Genomic DNA, 22,465 nt, shown 5'->3' on the forward strand with positions numbered 1-22,465 from the left:
ACATTTCATTATGAAAGTGATATCAAGTATAAATCTAAGGATTCTAAATGTGCAGATAGTTGGAATATCATAAATGTAATGTGTTCTGTGTGGTGATCTATTGCTGTTTGCCACTGCTGTCAGGTCAGGAGGAAGCCCCAGAAAAAAAAGACAGCACAAAAGATGGTATGTGTGACTTTTAAAATGTATTGTGTCATTACAATCGGGAATATGCGACGCTTGAATATAAAAGCACGGCGAATGCATCTGCATGTCGCCATTTTGCGAACCACATCAAACCATTCATCAAACATCGAAGTGCACACATCGATCCTGTAGAATCCTCAAAGCAGCTCACATGTAGATAGTAAACAGAGACTCTGATATCATATTCCGGCTTTTATCACACTGCGCCCCCAGACTTTTTGCTGGTACTGCAACTTGCGCACACGTTGCGTTAATTTGTGAGGGCCTGCTCAGAGGACACGTCAAATGAACGCTGGGAACGTGTGGCAGCCATGATGCGTGCATGTACGTGTTCTGAGTGTGAAGTATAAACAAGGCCTCAAGTCATGGGTATTTATAAGTAATTCCTGTGAAGTATCCCCTGGATGGGCTTTTAAGACCACTGTCTGCCAGAGTCTACATGATTAGAGAAGTGAGGAAGTGCTTTGGGAGAAGATTTGAAAGGAGGTCAAGAGGCTAAAGAACTGAGCATGAAAATTGGGAGTGGAGTAGGTAAATGGTGTTCTGAGAAGAGCAAGTGGGGGACCACCCCATAGTAGAGACAGGGAATGACACACAGTGCATTTAGTTGGATATGTTTTGTTCTCCCTTTGGTCATTCTTCCTGTGTATGTCTTGACTGATAAATCCATATAATTAGATTTATTGAGCACTCTGTTCCCTGTTAGGGTAACACACAGAAATCTGTACATTCTTACGGTTCTTTTCTAGTTTTGGACATTAACAAAAATGTTATATTCATGGTTGTCATTCAAGATTAATAAGAAAATACATGTGGATAGCTACAACTGGCATTTTAAATGTAATCATTACGTTCAGATTGAGGATAGAGAATCAATGAATCCATTGGTATAGGTTCACTTACTTCTTAGACAGTAAACACAGAAGTGACTTGAAAATAGAATTTACCCATGAAGTACCTGAGAGAGAGTGCTGTGGTGTGTGCACGGAGTTATGATTCCAGGCTCAGTTTTGATTGGCCGGAGCTCTTCTGTGCTGAGGTTTGCCGGACTACTAGGAGTTAGACTGTCTGGAGGGCCAACACATCCTATTAAAAGAAACAGAACTGTGTCAGGATGAAAACCTCATGCTGTTTTACCATTCGTATGTGTTCACCCAGTCATGGAATTTTTTTTACAAAATTTATTATAGAAATCTTATTGCCACCAAGTTTACCAGAACATCCAGAATCTACTGTATATTAATAGAAATTTCACTTTATCATATAAGATTTTAAAAAGACATTGAAAGAGCAGCTAATATCATAGCTGAGAAAAACAGACAAAGCACACATTTGTTATACAGCAAAATAAGGATTTTAAAATAATATCATAACATAAATAAAACAGCAAAATTAAAATGCCTCATTATGTCTGAGTACTTTTACAGTAATATATTAAACAAATAATTACAGAACTAACATGAATCTTTTTATCAATTTTCTTTTCTTCCTAGGCAATGTAGCTGAGCAGATAAACTGAAGGCCAGGACACCAGAAGACTGACTCTTCTGTCTCCATCATTGACTGAGCGCATGCACTGGTATTGTTGACACCCACATAGCACCCAGTGGGGCTTTTCAGACCCAAACAGCCCCCTTACCAGACCTCCACAAACTTGCCACAAAAAATAAATTAAATTTTTGCAAAAAGAAAAAAATATATTTTGTTCATTTTTAGGCTTAATGAAACAGAGAGAAACTGATGAGGAATTCATGTGACATTACAGGCAATATACAGGTGAACGCGAGGAAATCTGCACAAGTTAACAAATAGACAATGAAGAGATGCATCATGATAAGAAAAAGAAAACAACTAAGCACAGCCTTCTCCCACATCCCAAATCAAGCAACTGGCACTACAGGCCTACTACCAAATATAACACTCATTGCAGACGACCACAAGCTTATTTATAATGATGTACCAAGTAACCTGACAGCTGCAGACCCAGGTAGAAATAAGGACATACAGTATTTGAATAAAAATAAGTAAATAATATCATTGTGCCATCAGAATGTTTCATTTTACATCATGGAATCAAATATTTTCATGAAGTACAGTCAGGTCCATAAATATTTGGACATTGACACGGTTTTCATAAATTTGTTTCTGTATGCCACCACAATGGATTTGAAATTGAGCAACCAATATGTGATTGAAGTGTAGACTTTCAGTTTTAATTTAAAGGGTTTACCAAAAATATTGTATGGGTCGTTTAGGAATGACAGCCATTTTTTTGTAAAGCCCGCCCCCCATCCCCCCCGCCCCCAATTTCCAGGTGCTCAAAAGTATTTGGACAATTGACTGACAAGCTGTACCATAGCCAGGTGGGAGGAGCTCCCTCATGATTTCATTAACTGTTAAGCAGGTAAAAGGTCTGGAATCAATTCCAAGTGTGGTATTTGCATTTGAAAGCTGTAACTGAGCTCTCAATGTGAGGTCCAAAGAGCTGCCCATGCAAATAAAGCCAGTCCATCATTAGGCTGTGAAAACAAAACAAATCCATCAGAGAGATAGCAGAAACACGAGGAATGGTCAAATCAACCATTTAGTATATTCTTAAAAATGAGGAATGCACTGGTGAACTCAGCAACACCAGAAGGTCTGGAAAAACACAGAAGACAACTGTGCTGAATGACTGCAGAATTCTTTCCTTGATGAAGAAAAAAACCCTTCACAACATTAAGCCAAACCAAGAATACTCTCCCGGAGGTCGACCTATCATTGCCAAAATCTACAATCAAGAGAAGACTTCATTAAAGTATAGACAGAAGGTTTACCACAAAGTGCAAACCACTGGTAAACCTCAAGCATAGGAAGGACAGATTAGACTTTGCCAAAAACAGTTTTTAAAAGTTTGTCCAGTTCTGGAACAATTTTCTTTGAAAAAGGAAACTAAGATCAATATATACCACAAAGACAGTAAGGGAAGATTAGTGAGAACAGAAGAAACAGTTCATGATCCGATGAATATCACTTCATCTGTGAAACATGGTGGAGGTAGTTTTATGGCAAGATCATGCATGACAGGAGAATGGAATTTGGTCCCTAGTGTTTATTAATGATGTGACTTTTGGCAGAAGTAGCAGGATGAATTCTGAAGTGTATTGGGCTATACTATATGCTCAGATTCAGCCAAATGCTACAAAAGTTATAGGACAACACTTCACAGTACAAATGAACAATGAGGCAAAACATACTGCAAAAGCAAAACAAGTGCTTTTCATTTCAAAGTATTGGAATATTCTTCAATGGGCAAGTCAATCAACTGACCTCAACACAACTAGACATGCATTTCAATTGCTGAAGACAAAACTGAAAGTCAAACAAACAAGCAGCATTTAAATAAAGCAGCAGTAAAGGCCTGGCAAAGTATCACTAGGGTGGAAAGCCAGTATTTGGAGATGGCAGTCATCGACTGTAAAGGATTTTGAACCAGATATGTAAATGATCATTAAAGTTATGATTATGATAATTTGTCCAAATACTTTTGAACCCCTGAAAACAGGGGGACCATTTATAAAAATCTCTATTTTTTTCTAAAGAGCTCATTTAATATTTTTGTTAAACACATTAAATTAAAACTGAAAGTCTACACTTCAATCACATCTTGATTGCTTTGTTTCATATCTATTGTGGTGGTGTAGAGAACCAAAATTATGAAAATTGTGTCTCTGTCTAAAGTACTTCTGGACCTGACTGGTATATCCACTGCTCTCATAATGACTGTTTTGCATCCAGAACATCTGCATTGTTCTCATCAGTCCAGTTCGGTCTCCTGTCCTTTGTGCCACTTGTTTCTGCATACAGAACACCGGCAAGGATAAATGTGCTCAACCAAAGAGCGCTGATCTTTTGTTTCTTGATTCTTTCCCTTACCATCATGACCTGACCTAGAGCAGGAACCAACATCTTCAAGTTTGCATCTGTCTGACAAAATAGTTTTATTAATTTTGTGCATGTAGGGCACATTTAGGCAGATTTGAATCAGTTGCAAAATTTATCCGAGCAGTCAAATTAAAAAAAAAAAACAGATACAATGCAAAAACTGGGACACTTTTAGCCACTGTGTGAACATAGCCATAAAAGACTCACGCTTTTTGATACAAGAGCTTTTTAAATGAATAACAGCATTCAAAAAATGTTAAATGTGTGAAAATGCTACAGGAACATTAAATGGAGTTCTATTGTAAATATTTTGAGGGAGGGGCCCCCACCACTGTTATTGTTGGTGGAATGGAACAAAGTCTGCTCTACGCCACTGACTGTATGTGAAAGTCACTTGAAATGCAATTGTGAAAAAATATTAAAGCCTACAATATCGACATACATTGTTAAGCACTTTGGGATGGTATTTCCTATAGAAAGGTGATAAAAAGTAAAATTAAAATAAAAACGTTACCATTTAATTATTGGTAAGGCAGGATCTAGCTGTGAATGGGGTGTCAGTCAATTATAAAATATTTTCAATAATTTACTTTTAACAGGAGGCACATTCATGTATTGGTTAATTCTGATGTTTTATAGTTAAATAAGTAATCTAATTTCCTCCCACATCCCAAAATACAGAATATTTGCTATTTCATCCACTCCTGGTTAAATGCCTTGAATCTAAAGGTGCTGGTTTGAGCTCCCAATGACCTAATAATTCAGTAAGATAAGAGAATGAACTGATGAATACTTTAGATATACCGTATATACAGTATATTAGTTTAGACATGTATACAGTACCTTGGTGTATGTGGTAATGTATACACTGTAGACTCTTTTAAATTTGTTTTGGCATACATCTATTGTACAGCATATATACTGGAAGATGTTCTCAAGCCAACTCTTCACTTAAAGTATCCTACAGACACCACATAGTCCAGTGACAAGAGCTTTTATTTATAGAAAAAAGAGTTCCAGGGAGGCACAGAGCACAAGTTATATTAAGATAGAACAATAAACACTCGCTGCTTCAGGGCCTAACTCATGATACATAATATCTTGTCCCTGGCCTACCTCCTTTCTTCTGTCCCATCAGTGATACTGGTGGGTTTATCTCCTCCTTCTCTCCTTCCTTGACAGGTGAACTCTTCCCTCCACTTCACTCCCAACTCCAAGCTCTCCTTGCTGAGGGAAGGAGGCTTCTTTTAATGTATAGTCCTTAACTATTTTAAGGGTCCAGACCAATTGGCCATCACTTTGGGAAGCATATAGCCATCTACTTAACCTGGACTAATAAGCCCGAGTCTAGTTGTCCTGAGGCATCCTAACTCACCTAATTGTTTGGGTTTACTAAGGTTCTTTGGTTTCCGCTTGCGAGTTTGTATTCCTTCTTTCTTCATGGCTAGCGGCCTGGGAACCTGAAAAATACAAAAATGGTTAGATTTTTAAGAATTTCATATATTAGCTGTTTATCAATCTAAATCATGCACTGTGCAGGAAATTGTTGAGTGGGAGGGTATGAATTCAATACATAAAATGTTTCCTGTCAGTGGACATTTTCTCCATATTTTAATATGAATTATTGATTTCATTTTGCATCACCTACCACTTACAGTGCAAATCAAGTTGTTATTCATCTCATAATGGCAGCTAGCTTAAAAGTGTGCGCATCAGCCGCAGTCTTTTTCTTGGTTATCTTTTCAGATAAATTGCAACAGTGACACAACATAAATCAAGTAGAAGTCTACAACTATCTACCTCCTCCTACTGGGGTGTGCAAAGTGCATGACATTAAGCAGAATGGTCTTCATGCCAAGAAGAGAGCAACCTTACCCCATGGAGTTTCATGTAGAGCCCACAAGCATTACAGACCGGCTCCCCTTCTGCATTTCGTCGCCACAGTGTAGTAGTGCTTGTGTGACAGTTGCTGCAAGACAATCCCACTCTGCGTGAGGCACTCTGTACATGGGAAAAATAAAGAAGAGAAAAAGCATATAGTTACCTCCATTGTTTTTTTTTTTTTTGCTTATAATAGTTACTTCTTCACAACATGCTCTCCAAGATTGACTTAGCCCTGAATATCTGATTTTCAGGAGATGTAGCTCTGAAGTGAGTTAAACAATTACAGGTTATTAGAAACCTTGGTATGGACTTGGTATGAATCACACATTCAGGATATATAATTTCATGCAAGAGAGAAGTCAGGCAAGATACTCTAGTAGTAAGTGCATTGACATTGAATGCAGTACCACTACCATATGGGGTCACTAAGACTCAGAATAATGCATGAAGCCCTGGAGCTCATAATTCCTGGTGAATAAAAATGGATGGAAGACACTGAGGGACAATATAGTAAAATTATATTTGGTCTGTTGCTCCTCCTTTTGGTGGGCAAGATGTCCTGGGTTTGGCTTGGTCCTTAAAGATAGCTTTGGGTTCTAAAGATGCAGGGACAGCTACAGGAAGTTCATAAAAAGTGGCTTCCTGATCCTAGGTGTGATCCTTGGGACCTCCTTGGAAGTAGTTCCTGCTCTGTGCTTAAAAGACTGGTTCGGTCATTAGGCTGGTGAGCATGGAGTCTAGCAGTTCAGAGTGGACAAGGCTCAACTGGTCAGAGGAAAAGGGGTCAGAAGAGGTAAAGAGGGTAAGCACGAGGGGACATTAATGTATAACCCAGGTGGAAAAGTGTTTAAGGCACCTCATTTGATGGACTGAACCTGCATACATTGTGGCTTTAGGTTTATTGCTTTCCATTAATATGTTTTTTCTGTTGTTTTATTTTTTTTGTTAAAATTTACCCCTTTTTTATATACTTTGGCTTTTTTGTTTGTTTTTAGCTTCAGAGTGCTCAGTACATGCTACAGTAGTTCAAAATAATTCCTGCAAGTTTATGTCACTTCATGGCGGAGAGCACTGTGAATGAAGAATGCTAGGGCAAATGCCCAGATTCATCAGATTATTTTTGTACATACAGCTAAAATAAAAAAAAAAAAAACAACAACAGCATTTATTTATATAGCACATTTTCATACAAACAATGTAGCTCAAAGTGCTTTACATGATGAAGAAAAGAGAAAAAAAGACAAAGTAAGAATTAAAATAAGACAAGTCCGATGGTCAGGGAGGACAGAAAAAAAAAAAAAACTCCAGACGGCTGGAGAGAAAAAATAAAATCTGCAGGGGTTCCAGACCATGAGACCACCCAGCCCCCTCTGGGCATAAAAAAACTACATTTAATAGTATATTGTATGAAACATATATATACCAGATATTGTATACATATTGCATTTTGTGTGCATCTGTGTTTATCTTCACTAATGGATTAAAATTATTAGTAGCGTGGAATGGAACTAACTGTAAGAATACTCCAAAATCTAAAGGTTAAAAGAGAAACAGGAAGGTAGCTTTCACTAAATACAGGATAGGAACTTTAAAAAAGATTACACAAAAAATTTAAAGGAACATAAAATAGCCCGGAAGCAAATGTGTCAAATTGAAAAAGGTTAAAATGTATGGAGTGTTTAAATGAGCTTTAGTGGGATTAGAATTGAAAAATACCTCATATACATTAGAGAAATTCAGAATTACATGATCCTTAGTTTTAAAGAAATGCCACTAATGTGCTTTTCTAATTTCTTTATTAATTGTAAACATAATTTGTCTGCTGGAATAAGCTATAAAATTACATTACCCATCATCTATTAGATCTTTCATTGAATGTTTTATATTGTCCTATCTACCGCTTCCCATCACACCCACTTACACTGCTGTTACTTCTGAACTTACCAGGCGACGCTGGGGTTTTATGATGGGTCGATTAATGCCATTCATCTTGTGGTACAGACCACAGGCATTGCAAAGGTAATGTCCAGTACCATCACGCCTCCACAGTGGGGTTGACATTGCTCCACAGTTGACGCACTCTCGACCCTCGGCGAAGTCATCAAACAGCTCTAAGAAAGAGAAAAAGAGGAGCTTGAAATGTACAAGTGTATTCATGTGTAAACAAGAAACAGAGAGAAAAAAATATGACATCCAGAACCTCGAACAATTCTCCTGTGTTAATAATGAACAGTTTATCTTGATAAATCTTGTGACTAAATTATAATACTGAAAATTGTAATGGTGTACAACTTAATATCAGTTTGTTACTCTTCACAAGGAAAACTCAATTTCATCAGAATTTAGTATGTTTAATTACTTTATGAATAAAGATGCTTATTTTTATCATTACTATAAAATATTACCTATCTTATATTAAGATAAGTATTGTTTATTTCAAAAAGTGTTATTTTTCTTATGAAATGTATTCATTTTTGAGCTCTTTCCATTAGTTCCAGGCAAAGCAATTCTCTACTGTTACACACGTGCGTATAAGAGGCAGCTAACAGGCTCAAAAGATGGTAATTCCACGCCGGTCCTGGGGGCGTCAGTGTGCACTAACCCTTTCTTTCTCCTGCAGACCATCTGAGAGAAATCACTTCTGATTCAGGGCCCCATGACATCACTTCCAGTTCTGGCCTTAGTGACATCACTTTCTCTGACCTGTCTATAAAAACAGCATCTTGTTGCCTTTAAGGCAGTTCTATCTTGAACTCAGTCTGTAAAGGCCTTTTTGATGGATGCTTTTTTCATTTGTTCCTTTTTCTGCCTCTTATCTTTTACACTAAACATTATCCCAAGAGCAGCTACAGCCCTCATTTCCTGACTTTAAACATTTGCCTGATGATGTTAAAGGAGGCTGTTATGGGTAACATGTTAGCTCAGAAGTCACCTCTGCTATTATCATCTAGATGAACCCTCAGCTAGTATCCACAAGCAAAGTTCATACTCAGTCCTACCCTGGAAAATACAGGAGAACATAACTGTATCACTTGATGGCAAATAAACAGCTAACGTGGGAGCAAGAAATGAGGAGGTTACACCTTTTACAGTCTTTTTAAATATAACTTTCATTTTCCACCACTCTTTTCTTTTACCACAGCTAATGTCACCCTCTAAACATTCAGCATCTCTTGATCCTCTTCATCTTACCCCACACTCTTTTCAGCATTTTTGAATTCAAACCAGTCTCAGTTCTGTATCCACACCTCTGTGAGATGGATAAAAAGCCTCTCAGTTTTTCAGCTAAATTTCAGATCAGCATCCCTCTTCTGCCTTGAGTGGAGTTACAATCTTTCAAAATGTCAAAACCTGCTCCAAAAATTCCACTGTCCAGTTCATTCAATATAAAATTGTCCATATGATTCATACATAGAAAATACACAACTCTTTTAAAACAATGTTTAAAAGATTTTTGCCCTTGACCCAGTTTGTAATCTATGCGCTCTTAATGTGCCCAGTTCTATGATTTATGTGTTTTGGTTCTGACTTCTTAGTGCATCTTTGTGGACCTCCTTTTCCACCTCTCTCTCGTTTCCTTTGGATGTGTTTGTTCCTTGTTTTCCATAGCTTTTTTAGTTTTTATTTTTTTTATCTTACTCCTGTTTGTTCAGTAATAAGAAATTGTTGATTTCAATAAGTTCTTTAGCTTGTAAGATCCTCCTGGCACTTTGCTGGAACAAATCAAAATAAATGTTTTAACTGTCAGCAGGTACTTTTCCATAGCTTAGTTCTTTTGGAACATTCTGCTGACAGTAACTTCTCTTCTCTATTCACTATATTATGTTTAGAAAAAAGAACTGGGGCATGCTGGGGTGGTTTGGTTCAGATATGTTGTCTGACCAACCCCATTTGCTAGTGGTGCAAAAAAAAACAACCCATAATAACCACATAGTGTTCATAAAATACCCTTTGTGGTAAAAAATACAGCATATACAAATTAAATATGTAAATGAAAACTGCTATGCATACACACCAAAAAATATGTAGCTAGTGGGGATCAGCTTTCATACTCAAAGTGGTACTTTTACAGCAATCAGAAGTTTTTCAAAATGTAGCGAAAGAAGCGTGAATAGAAGAAAATGATTGTGCCAGAAAAAAGAACACAAGGTAAAGCTTTCAGCTGGACTTCTCATGTTCTCTAACACATTATTAGATAAGCTGCCATTTAATTGGTCAACTCCATCGGGTGGCACAGAATTGAGGACACCCTTATGTATCATCTGTTAATACTTACCTAGTTACCATGAGTTCACTACTATGTTACACTGGCAGTTTATACAGTTTGTTTGTGTGTCCCTTGCAATTGAGAAAGACCATCGGACAATTAGATTTAGGTGTTTTAAATTTGGCTGATAATTTTGATTGTCATTAGTGGATGGAATGCCATTTGTGCCAAAATAAAATAAATTAAATAATAATTATGAAATAAGGCACTCCGGTTTCCTCCCACAATCCAAAGACATGCAGGTTAGGTGGATTGGCGATTCTAAATTGGCCCTAGTGTGTGCTTGGTGTGTGGGTGTGTTTGTGTGTGTCCTGCGGTGGGTTGGCACCCTGCCCAGGATTGGTTCCTGCCTTGTGCCCTGTGTTGGCTGGGATTGGCTCCAGCAGACCTCCGTGACCCTGTATTCGGATTCAGCGGGTTAGAAAATGGATGGATGGACTATCAAATGTAAAAGTGCAATAATATGTATAAATAAGTCATTAAATATTGAAAAACTGCAACGTTTTAATGTACATATATAATATAATGTACAGTATATAGGGTTAAAGATATTGGTACATAGATTTGAAAAACAGATTAAAAGAGACCCTGTGAAATAAATAATAGCTTATTTTGAAGTGTGCCATTCAGAAAATTCTTATCATGACATATAAACAACTTTTAACAATAAGGTAATTTTAAATAAAACCTGTAAAAGATAAGTTAAAAGTTCATTGCTGAAACTGAATGTAGCATGACAGGTAGATAGATAGATAGATAGATAGAAGATCTTTGCTTTGGCTAGGCAGTCACAGTCACAGTGAGGTGTCATGCATGCTTATTTCTGTTGGTATAAAGGAGCCCCCCAGTGGAGTTTCTTGCCACACTCCTACTGGATGATTTAATTGGCTGAAATTCATCCATGTTGGTGTGTAAAAGAGAGGATGTGCCACTTTGTTCATAATGGCATCCTCTCCTTTGCTACTACCTATAGGGGGACCCATAACTGAGCCTGCCCTTTTAATTAGCTTTTAAATTTGGTGGTCCCCTCTTGTAGCGATGTTAACAGCCCAGCACACCACAGCATTGAAAATCACACTAACCATCAGGGAGTTATAGAAGATGTGAAAAATGTCACTTCCCACATTAAAGGAAATCAGTCTCTTAAGGAAAAAGAACCTGCTCTCATAAAGTTCCTCTGTGTTCTGAGACCAATCCAACCTGTCAATAATGTGGACCCCCAAGTACTTTAAGGAGTGGACCACCTCTACATCCACTCCCTGAATAGTGACCAGGGGTTGATGCTTTTTGGTGCGGTGAATGTCAATAACCAGCTCCTTGGTTTTGCTGATGTTAAGATGCAGACAATTCCATTTGCAACAAGAACACTAGTAGAATTAGTTATTAGTTATTATCAAATATTATATTCTATTTTACAGTTATTTTAAAAGATTTATTTAGTCATGAATTTCTGTTGTAAGCAAAAACATTGGCAACCTTTTCTTTGCAATTAACACAGATTTGATCCGGTTTTAAGAATTAGAATGACAGAACAAAGTGATAAACTGAATAAACACAAAAAAAACATCACTGTTTCAATAGGACGATCTTGTATGTACATTTATTGTAGCCTTTTCACAAGAAACTCTTGGACCACAGCAATATATAACATACAGTAGGTAAACTGAAAATGAACAAACCGGTAAGCTAATATAAAAAAAGCCCAGTTGTTTTGGGAAAAAGACCTTCTCCACCCAGGTGGCTGGTTATGGCCGTGGGAGCTGAACTTATTAAAATATAACTTTCATTTGTAATGTTTTAACATTAATGCTAAGGCCTACAGGAGTCTAGACCTTTTTATGTGCTTATTTGTGGCGTAGTACAGTTTAATTTGCAATAAATCATTGTTAAAAATCTATCAAAATCTTTAGAAGAAAATGGCTTTCATTTATTACCTGCATACTTAAATTATAAGATCAAGGAGAAAAATTAAATCTATTTATTGTGTTTTGCAATTACAGAACACAATAGTGATAAATATCCCCTCTTACAAATTGGCAATCGACTATATGAGTGGTGCATAAAAGAGACTGCAGCTGCTGTGTCTTGAGCAACCTTGGAGGATTCACATCTGTATTGCTACTTGTTTGTGGTCTGCCTTTCCATTCTTATACTCTATATACTGACATAATTTGGCTAACCCTAGTAAATATGGGAAAAACAGATTTGGTGTTTAGAATGTAATTTTTATTATACAGCACAAGTAATTTGCAGTTACTGATCATGACTCTACTATTTCTTGCACAAGCAGAGTGTAGCTGATGCCATGGTATTCAAAATATTTTTTCTGATACCTGGGAGGGTCACACTGTGTAATAGCAGATTTAATTATTTTTACTCTTTCTTGTTTTTTTTTCCTGTTTTATGCCTCTTGAAGTTTATCCCAGTCAGTAAACCAGCTTGTATCATTACTGGAGACAAAAGCTATTCTGCTCCATAAAGGCTTCTGTCCATGCTGAGAACAAGATATTATGCTGTATTCCTGTGCTATGGAAATCTTAGAAGTTACTCCTTTCCTATTTTCCTATTGTGTTTGCAAACATTTATGGTTATCTCTGTTAATTGGCAGCTTGATCTGCAAAAAACAGACAAAGATAAATGATAACTTTTTTATGAAAATAAAAAGGAAAGTAAAAACATAAAATGTGTATCACCTTGCTCCAACTGCAACCAGATCCTTGGCTATATATGCAAAGAATGCAATATCACAATAAGTGTATGGCATCAGACTTTTTTGGGCAAGAGAATGACTACAGAAAGCTTTTTTAATGTGCCTGGGCAAATGTGAAGATAGTCATCATTCAATAATAGAGGACGATACTTGATGGGTTTTAATGTTTTAACATAATCCAGTTTGAGAGATGTTTATACTATGAGTTAAATAAGCCTTTAACAAGCTTTAACAAGCCTTTAGCAAGTAACTCCTAGAAGTCCAGGCCTGCTGCCATGTCGATCATTTAATTTTATGCTGCTTCTTCTGTGTCTCCTGTGCTACGTCAGTTCGAGGATTATTATTATTATTGCTGTTATTGTTGTAGCCTATATTTTTTATGACATGTACCTTTAAGTTTTTTTAATTTTCTTTTCACTACAGTTTGATCAAAAGTGCCACCTTGTGGTTCAGAGCAGCAAGTGAAACACTAGAATAGACTAAAGCCAGACTAGCAGAAAAACAGACCAGAGTTTAAAATTACCTGTGCAACGTTGAATGGTGCTTCTACTTTATCAATAAAAAGGACTGTGATTTTAGCAGTTGATGTACCTAACGATGCAAATGTTGACTACACCAATGAGAAGTAAACATTTTGCTAACATTCAGAATTAAAATTATCTACAGTACATACATTTTAGGCCAGGTTTATACTTCACGCGATGCGACTCATGCTCCAGGGGATGCTCCTGCTACGCAAGCATTTTACTGTTTATACTTGTGTGCGCACTTTACGTAAATCTGGAAGAATTCACCAGGTGGCACTGTGAGATATTATCACGGTGAGAACAGGCTCGGCTTCACTGTGTTGCGAATTGCCTGGAATACCCATTAAATTCTGATGACACCTTACTGCAATATCTCTGAAAAGAATGTTTAATGATTAAATCCATCAATCCAGGGATGTGTCCATTCCAACAAGCATTGGGCACAAACCAGAAACAATCCCTGGATGGGCCATCAGCTCATCGCAAGGTGAATATAAGCACTCACATACATTAGCGTCATTTTAGTGTTACCAAATCTTCATATCTTTGGAAGGAAAACAGAGCACACTGTGGAAACCCAACAGGAAAACAGGTAAACTCCAGGCAGGGAATACCAGTGACGTGACTTTCTGCGAGACAGCAGTGCTACTGCTCCACCACCATGTCACCCCCATGTGTAATTATTAACAGTATTCATTATTTAAACAAAATTAACAGTTTATCTGTAAAATGTAACATACATACTTTAATGCATTTCATCATGAAAGTGATATCAAGTATAAAGCTAAGGATTCTAAATGTACAGAGAGTTGGAATATCATAAATGTAATGTGTTCTGTGTGGTGATCTATTGCTGTTTGCTGCTACTGTCAGGTCAGGAGGAAGCCCCAGAAAAAAAAAGATGGCACAAAAGATGATATGTGAGACTTTTAAAATGTATCCTGTCATTAAAATTGGGAATATGCGACGCTTGAATATAAAAGAACCATCAGAATGCATCTGTATGTTGACATTTTGCTTCATCAAACATTACAGCACACACATCGATCCCGTAGGATACTCAAAGCGGCTCTCTGTCACATGTAGATAGTAAACAGAGACTCTGATGTCACATTTCAACTTTTATCACGCTGTGCACCCCGACTTTTTGCTGGTACTGCATCGCGTTAATTTCTGAGTAACTGCTCAAAGGATGCGTCAAATGAACGTTGGGAACGTGTGGCAGCCATGATGTATGTCCGTACGCATTCTGAGCGTGAAGTATAAACGAGCCCTTACTCTTCCCACTAAATTTCTTTGCTTCTTCTCAACAGTCATATTGTAGCCAAGCTACTTCCAAGGCACAGCTGGTAGTCTGTGAACTGTTTTTCTCCACAAAGTTGAACACAAACAGTTTTTTGGTGATTTATTTAACTTTAATACCTTCAACCAGAGAATGACAGATCAAGGATATGTGCTGATAAATTGGTCCTCCACAATCAAACAACAATTGATTTAAAGCCTTTCTAGTTAAAATATGCCTGGCTTAAGATTACTTTTCTGTTTTTCAGTTCTTTTTCATTTGTTTTTCAAAATTAACTTCTTAACAGGACAAATAATGCTGAGGTTTAGTAGTTCAATGTCCATTTTTTACACTTGGTTATTGACTGACAAATAGTATTATTTTTAACTTACTGCAAATAGATGTGGTGTATAATGTACTATTACAAATTAAACATTTATTTACTGCCCTTCACAAAAGAACATTCACTGTTACTTTTATATTCAATAAACAGAGCTTCAGTGAGGGCAGATCTTGGCAATTAAAGGCTCTTGATATTTAAACCCTGACCATTGTTATCACTCCTTAAATCATTGACGATAAACCCACTGAACCTGATAGTAGGCTCAATAGGTACCTACTCCCCATTGCATGGGACAGATAAGAGCTGATAGCATGCATTCTGTTTTTGAAAACAAACAGATATTGAAGGGGATGTGGGAGTTTAGGGGAGGTGTGCCGAGGGCGACTTATCACATTAATTCAGCTGTGTGTAAATTTGTGAATTCTTTGGCATTATTAAAACTAGCTGACTTGTACATTTTTGCATTTTCAAGTTGCATTTACTGTCACTATGTACCGGATATTGCAATTCATTAGTCTGCTGATAATTATTCTGGTTTTTACAGGACATTATTTAAAAAATGATTGAAAAATCATGGAAATTGTGAGTTTGCATAAAACTGTCTGTTCTGGAAGCTTAATAACAGGTAATACAGATCCAAATGAAGTCATATTTTTTATTTCTGCTGGATATGGAAAGGTTTTATTAAGACAACATCCAAAAACATAACTATGCTAAAACATATGTGATGGGGTGTCTTGCTGACAGTAGTATGGAGGAGATAGATAGATAGATAGATAGATAGATAGATAGATAGATAGATAGATAGATAGATAGATAGATAGATAGATAGATAGATAGATAGATAGATAGATAGATAGATAGACTTTAATATCCCAGAGAGAAATTTATTTGCAGCACAATAGTGCAAAAAACATAAGACATTGTTACACAGTGGATCATTCTCACGGCTCAGCTGAGGTATGTACTGCCACTCCGGGTTGAAAGGGGGTGCTGGCGCTAACTATGTCCTCTTCTCTTCCCTCCACAGTACTGAGCAGATGCCCAGTAAGGACATTTGACTCTGCCCCTTCCAGTCCCCCAGCTTAAAATCCCTAGGCCACCAGAAGGAGGGGTCACTCTACGACAAGAGCACACCGCAGGATGAAGCTCCTAATTGGTGACTGAGCATGAAAGCTTTTACAAAGCCTTTTGGTTTTTACTCTTTTTGCTTTTGGAATCAATTACTTCTTCTTTGGGCTTCATTCAACTAAAAGTGATGCAACAAAATAAGCAAGGACACAACAGCTAATGATTGGTGTTATCATACCTGCACATACACAAGATTAGTATCAAGAATAATTTCCTTTAACAGTACACAAAATAATAATTCAGAATTTAGCAGTTAGAAGCATCCATACAATTGACAGAATTCAAAATGCTTTTATTCCTAGCAATAAAAGAGTTATTAAATGTTGCTCTTTACCCTTGGAAACCAAAATTTGCAGCTTCATTACAGCAGCTGACATTTAGAGAAAAGAGGATGGCTCTTGCCTGACAAAATTGAGTCGGCCTTCTTTCTAACTTGTTTGTAATGCTGCTCATTGACAGAGGTCTGCTGCAAACCAATAATTTTACTGCTTGTTTAAACAAAGGTATTAAGATGGTTTATTTTCATAATGCTGAGATTGTTAAACCATGAAATAAAAGCAAACATGACAACAGATTCAATAAGGGACTAATAGAAAATGCCATTTTAGCTTTATCCGTTTTAAAACAACTTAGTTTCCTAAGATAAAAAAGCTGTGCCTATTTGCTCTGGGCCCATGCTTTTTTGATTTTAGTTTGTTTAAGTACCTTTCTGACATCCTCGTCCCAGATGTTTATCTCTAGAATTTCTGGCTTTTCTCTTTTAAAGACTGGTATATAGGTTGGAATAAGCTGGACAGTTATGATCTGATGAATCCAACATGGATATTTCTCTAAATTCAAAAGCATCTTTGATATTCCTATAGCACTTACTATGCACTCTCCTGTGATCAGTTGGGCAAATGACATATTGGTAAAAATTCGGCAGTGTTTTGTTCAGTGAACACTGGTCCAAATCACCCAAAATAAAATATGGAGAGACAGAATACAGAGATTCAAGTTTCTGTATCACAATGGAGATGTAGTTAGGGGCTACACTTACCCAGTGCCCTTGGATGAATATAAACAATTGTAATTACAATTTGTGGAAACTCCCTGGGCAAACAAATGGAGGGCTGCAAGATGACAGAAATTCCACATCCTTCGTGTACACTTTTTCTCTAAATATCACCATTTTTCACCACTGTTTATTTATATAAATGCAGATGCCTTCACTGTATGACTTACTGGTAATGGCTCTGTCCAGATGAATTTGTGTGCCAAACCCGTTGATCGTCAAGTGGTCCTCTGTATTGTTTCCATTTATCTAGGCTTCTGTAAAGGCCATGACACATGCGTCTCTGTAATTGGTCTGAAAGTGTACACATGCTTGAAGTTCATCATCTTTGTTTCGGACAGACTGAACATTTCCCATTAATGAAGTCCGTATGGACAGTCCTCTCAGTTTTTTCAGTCTTCTTCAAATACGTCCCCTTCTACAGTTTTTAGCCTTTTCTGGTTACGCGACTGTTATGACAAGTTACTGAATTAAAAATAGTGCTAAGATTCGCTGAGAAATTGGTAGATTCATGTGTTTGGGTGAGTTCCATTGAAACAGGTACTCTTTGCTGTGCAAAATATGTTCGGGCTGATTAGGAGGAGCAACATGAAGACTCCACTCAGATGAAAATAAACCCAAATAATAAAGATAAGAATAAACATTCTGTTTGTTTACTTTACTGCAATACTGTTAAAATCCAGAACAGAAAAGACTAGAAAAGAATAGACAAATATAAAAAAAGAAAGAAAAATGAAACAAGCATTTGAAAGGACTATTCACTTGCAAAAAAACAGATATGAAGATCCAAAAGAGACAAAGAGTCTGGGAAAACAGCATTTAAATGTCCAAGTTGGAAGGAGACCAAGTAAGGGGACTCATCCCTCTGTTAGACAGTGCAGAGCCTGTTGGGAATAACTGCAAGGTCAGCAGATTTACATTTTCCTTATTTTCCTGCCTTGTATGTTACATTTAATTTAATACATTCACCATGTTTGATATACTTCGGCTCTTTAATTGCAGTTATCTGGGTTGGAACAAATTCTATAAGAGCGCTGTTCAACAGAACAGCACTTTCTGCCAGAGCCACAACTGGAGGGTAAAACAAGAACTCTTCACATCAGTATGCCTACAAAACTGCATATCATTGCACTTCATGTTCTATATAAAATATGGAATAAGTTGGACACAGTTATGGCATAGTATTTGCCATAAACAAACAGTGATTATTTTAAATGGCTTGTTTCTACAGCAAACACCATCGCAAAGCTAAGGATCTGCGCTGGTATCCTGAAGGTTGCCGGTTCGAATCCCTGTCATTGTCAAAAGAGATGCTACTCTGCTGGGCCCTTGAGCAAGGCCCTTAACCTTCAATTGCTCCAGGGGCGCTGTACAATGGCTGACCCTGGCTCTGACCCCAAGGTCCTAATACGAGAAATTGTATAAGGCGAAATAAAGAACAAAAAAAAAGTGTCTTATAAAGGCTGACACTATACACAGCAGTTCCTATTCATTCTTAACTGCTGTAGCATAGTCTGGTTAACAAACTGTTTCAGGGCCACACAGCAGAACAGCAGCTGGAACTGAACCAGCAACTATGAACTTTGCAGTCCAGTTCTTTTTCTGCTATACCACACCACCTGCCTGAAAGAACATTTTTTTAATTTTAGACTGTGGACCACCAGGGGGTGCACCACCAGCCAAATCTGACACAGGCAGACATGGGACACAACTTCAGAGCACACGCTTTAATTTTTTATTTTTCCCCTGTGGGTAATGACTTCCCCCATTACCCACATATACAGCACAATCACAAGCACAGCCAAAACACAAAGCACACTTCTCTTCCCTTCTCTCTTTTCCTCCACTCCTCCTGGAAAGCTTTGTCTTCTCCATTCTGACTCTGGCTCCTGGAGTAGTGGCTGCTGGCTCCTTTTATAAACCAAGTGCTTCCAGAAGTAGACTGACGAGCACCTGGAGCACTTTCAGGTGCTGCAATCCAGGGCTCAGCAGCAATTGCAGCACCCCCTGGTGGTGCCCATGGAACCCAACATGGCTGCACCAAACTCCAGCTGCCATGTGGGAGTCCAAGGCACCACTGCAACCCAGGGGGGCTGCCATCTAGCACTCCGACGGAGGTAATACTCTGGAAATGTTCTCTCCCCCGGTCCTTCCAGCATAGAGGCGTCCTGGCTGGGGCTTTTATGCCACAATACAAGCAAACAGAAAGGTGTACTGTCTGACGATAGTTGTATATTACTTGCCAACACACAGATTACTACAATCAACCACTGACATTACAGTAGTATTGCTGTGTAATAGCAAGCAAAAAAAAAAAACCAGTCTGCACTGGAATGGACCAACATTTAGTCCATCACTACCCTTGCCTTGTGCCTTATACTTCTGAAATGAGATCCTGTGAATCTCAACTTGAAAATGTTTAAGTAAAACATCTGGACTTTGTTGATGAATGGTACTATACAAATTTACCTGAAAGACTGAAGATATTACCTTATTATATCCCAACACAATAGTATAACAGAAAATGTGAATATACAATACTAGGCACAATAGTATAGTGCAGAGTGTCACTAACTCACAGCTCCTAGTTGCTGGGTTTAATTTGTTGTCTAGAATTTCCATGTTTTTCGTCAGTCACTACCTTCACAACTACATCACAAAAAATATGTGTTAGTGTAATTGACCAATTAGTTCTAAATTGGCCAAATATTACTGAGAGTGCCTTATGATGAACTGGCGTTGCTTCCATGCCGTGTATCTGAGGTTTCCAGCATAGACTTTGACTTCCTAGGACCCTGAAAATTGGATTCAAATTGTTCATTAAATGGTAGATAGATATAATTAAGTATTGCTTAAATGGCGAAGCTAAATTAGTCCTGTATCACTGAGGGTATCCTGCCATGGACTGGTGCCATAATACGATTTGGTATCTTTTATATATATTTCTCTTCTGGTTCGTCCTGCATCCACTTCAAAACCGGTCCCGCCCACACGCAGCCGACACGGCATTTCTCGATTTCTATTTCTCCTCATCCAAACCCTTCCACACGCTGCCTGTGGCTCCTCTTCAAAATCAGTCCTGCCCACACGCAGCCGACACGGCATTTCTCGATTTCTATTTATCCTCATCCAAACCCTAACTCACGCTGCCTGCGGCCTCCCATACACCTTGCTATTTTCATTATACTGTGACGGTTGTTTCCAAAGCCTGTCGTCTCCAGCAAAACACCTATTCACAACTTCACAGGGAGCCAGTGGAGAGAGAGTAGGTGTAATATGTTCAGTGGATTTAGAACAGCAGGTTATTATCCTGGCAGCAGAATTTTGAATAAGTTGTAAGCGATGGATAAGTTTTTGTGGGATGACAGTTAAAATAGCATTACAGTAATCTATACGTGAGGTGACTCGGGCATTAACCAATACTTCAGTACTGTGTTGCGTAAGAACAGGACGAAGTCTAGAAATGTTTTGGAGATGGAAGAAGGCTGTCCGAGAAATGTTACTTATATGGGAGGAATTATTTAATAATAATAATTATTATTATTATTTAATAATTGCAATTATTAGTGTATAAATGGATATAAATAATTGCATGTAAACAATTTGACAAAATCTGTTGTATGTAAACGATACTGTTTTAAACGTTATTGTTTTTTCATCAGAAAACCTCGTTTCCACGTCTACCTGTATTAGTTTAAATGGCACTTTTGCCACTCGTAATATGGCAGACGTGCTGACGTATCGTGTCGACTGGGCAAAACAATGAATGCGGTGTCTATCTTTATACAGTATGTCTATGCTCTTGACCATTGGCATTGGTTTCGCTCCTTGCTATTGGTTTTGCTCCTTGATATTTCCGTTATACTACAACGGTTGTTTCCTAAGTCTTTGTTATAAAATGAACGACAGTATCTTCTCTGTTGACGGGTTTTTGTACAACGTCATCTCTATTCCGAGATCCGGCAACTGCCTGTTCCTATCAGTTGACACAAATCGTCTCCAGTAAAACACCTATCTACAACTGCGTCTTTCAAGAAGTATTTCTTTCTTCTTGATTTCTGAATTCCTTTCAAACCGTTTTCCGTTCCTAATCTTACCACGCCGTATGCTATGGCGGGCGCTAGTTTTATATATTTTCTGAAACCACTTTATCCAGTATAGGGCTACAGGTAGTTAGAGTTTACCCCAGTAGTATATAAAGACTACTTTGAATTTATAGAAGTATTTCTTGCTTAAGAAACATGTGCTTTCATGCATGGGGATGAAACACCCTATTCACCATCTGGTCACAAGCTGAGGTCTGATCAACCTCAGATAGGTCACCTGGAAAAAGTGTATGATGTTTAAAGAACCAAAACACTTGAGGAATCCAGGAACATCTCTGAAGCTGTGGCCAGAAGTATCAGAAAATGCATTCACTCATCCAGGCGTGCGATTTTGATCAAAAAATATGTCAAGATCACAATTTTATAAATGCTCCATGTCTCATGATAACACATGCATAGATTTAAAAAGTATTGATATATTGGAAACATGTTGCTTTTGCCATTAAATTTTTAATCCTTGAAAAAAGAGGGCTAACCACATAATCTTTTGCAATTGACCCTAGAATTCTGTTAGGGACAGCGGAACAAACAAACTTCAATTAGCATGTTGGATTAGTGGGAACAACAAGCTGTTCTTGCTCCATTTGAATGACAGTGCCTTTAAACGTAAACCAGCACAACTGAGTCAATGAGTAGATCTGACTATGTCTTCCCATCAATAGCAGCTCTTATTTTTCTTATGTGTGTTTGGGTGGTCTTTGTTTGTTCTTTATACTGTATATATATGTTTTTCATGAGCTTCTGTAATGTTTTAATTTATCCTTGGGCCACAAAAGACTATCTATCTATCTATCTGTGTGGTATCTAAATTTCCAGACTGCTGGGAGACACAGGATATTGTCGTGGTTGCAAGGTTGAACCATGTCTGGACGGGATAATCCATAACTGAGCTCACTCAAGAATTCATGTATACACACTACTAGGTCAGTTTAGAGATGCCAGTTAATCAAACGTGTACTTCTTTGTGATGTTGTAATAAATCAGAACATCTTCTAAAACCCAAATGGTTTTAGTTATATTACTATAAGCTTTATACACGCACTGACCAGGC

At 37.7% G+C, this 22,465-nt stretch overlaps 1 protein-coding gene across 4 annotated transcripts in view; it reads right to left on the bottom strand.

The window, feature by feature from the left end:
• Positions 1–22,465, bottom strand: part of gata4 (GATA binding protein 4) — a 67,811-nt gene that overhangs the window by 5,047 nt on the left and 40,299 nt on the right. For all 4 annotated transcript variants that reach the window (XM_039748455.1, XM_039748458.1, XM_039748457.1 and 1 more), the window contains exons 3-6: positions 7,939–8,105; positions 5,986–6,111; positions 5,486–5,570; positions 1,145–1,272 (exon numbers count right to left, since the gene is read on the bottom strand). In XM_039748455.1, coding sequence (XP_039604389.1) covers positions 1,145–1,272; positions 5,486–5,570; positions 5,986–6,111; positions 7,939–8,105 — 506 coding nt within the window. The remainder of the gene's footprint in view (positions 1–1,144; positions 1,273–5,485; positions 5,571–5,985; positions 6,112–7,938; positions 8,106–22,465) is intronic.

The sequence above is a fragment of the Polypterus senegalus genome, chromosome 3 (assembly GCF_016835505.1).
Source record: "Polypterus senegalus isolate Bchr_013 chromosome 3, ASM1683550v1, whole genome shotgun sequence".
Taxonomy (NCBI): Eukaryota; Metazoa; Chordata; class Cladistia; order Polypteriformes; family Polypteridae; genus Polypterus; species Polypterus senegalus.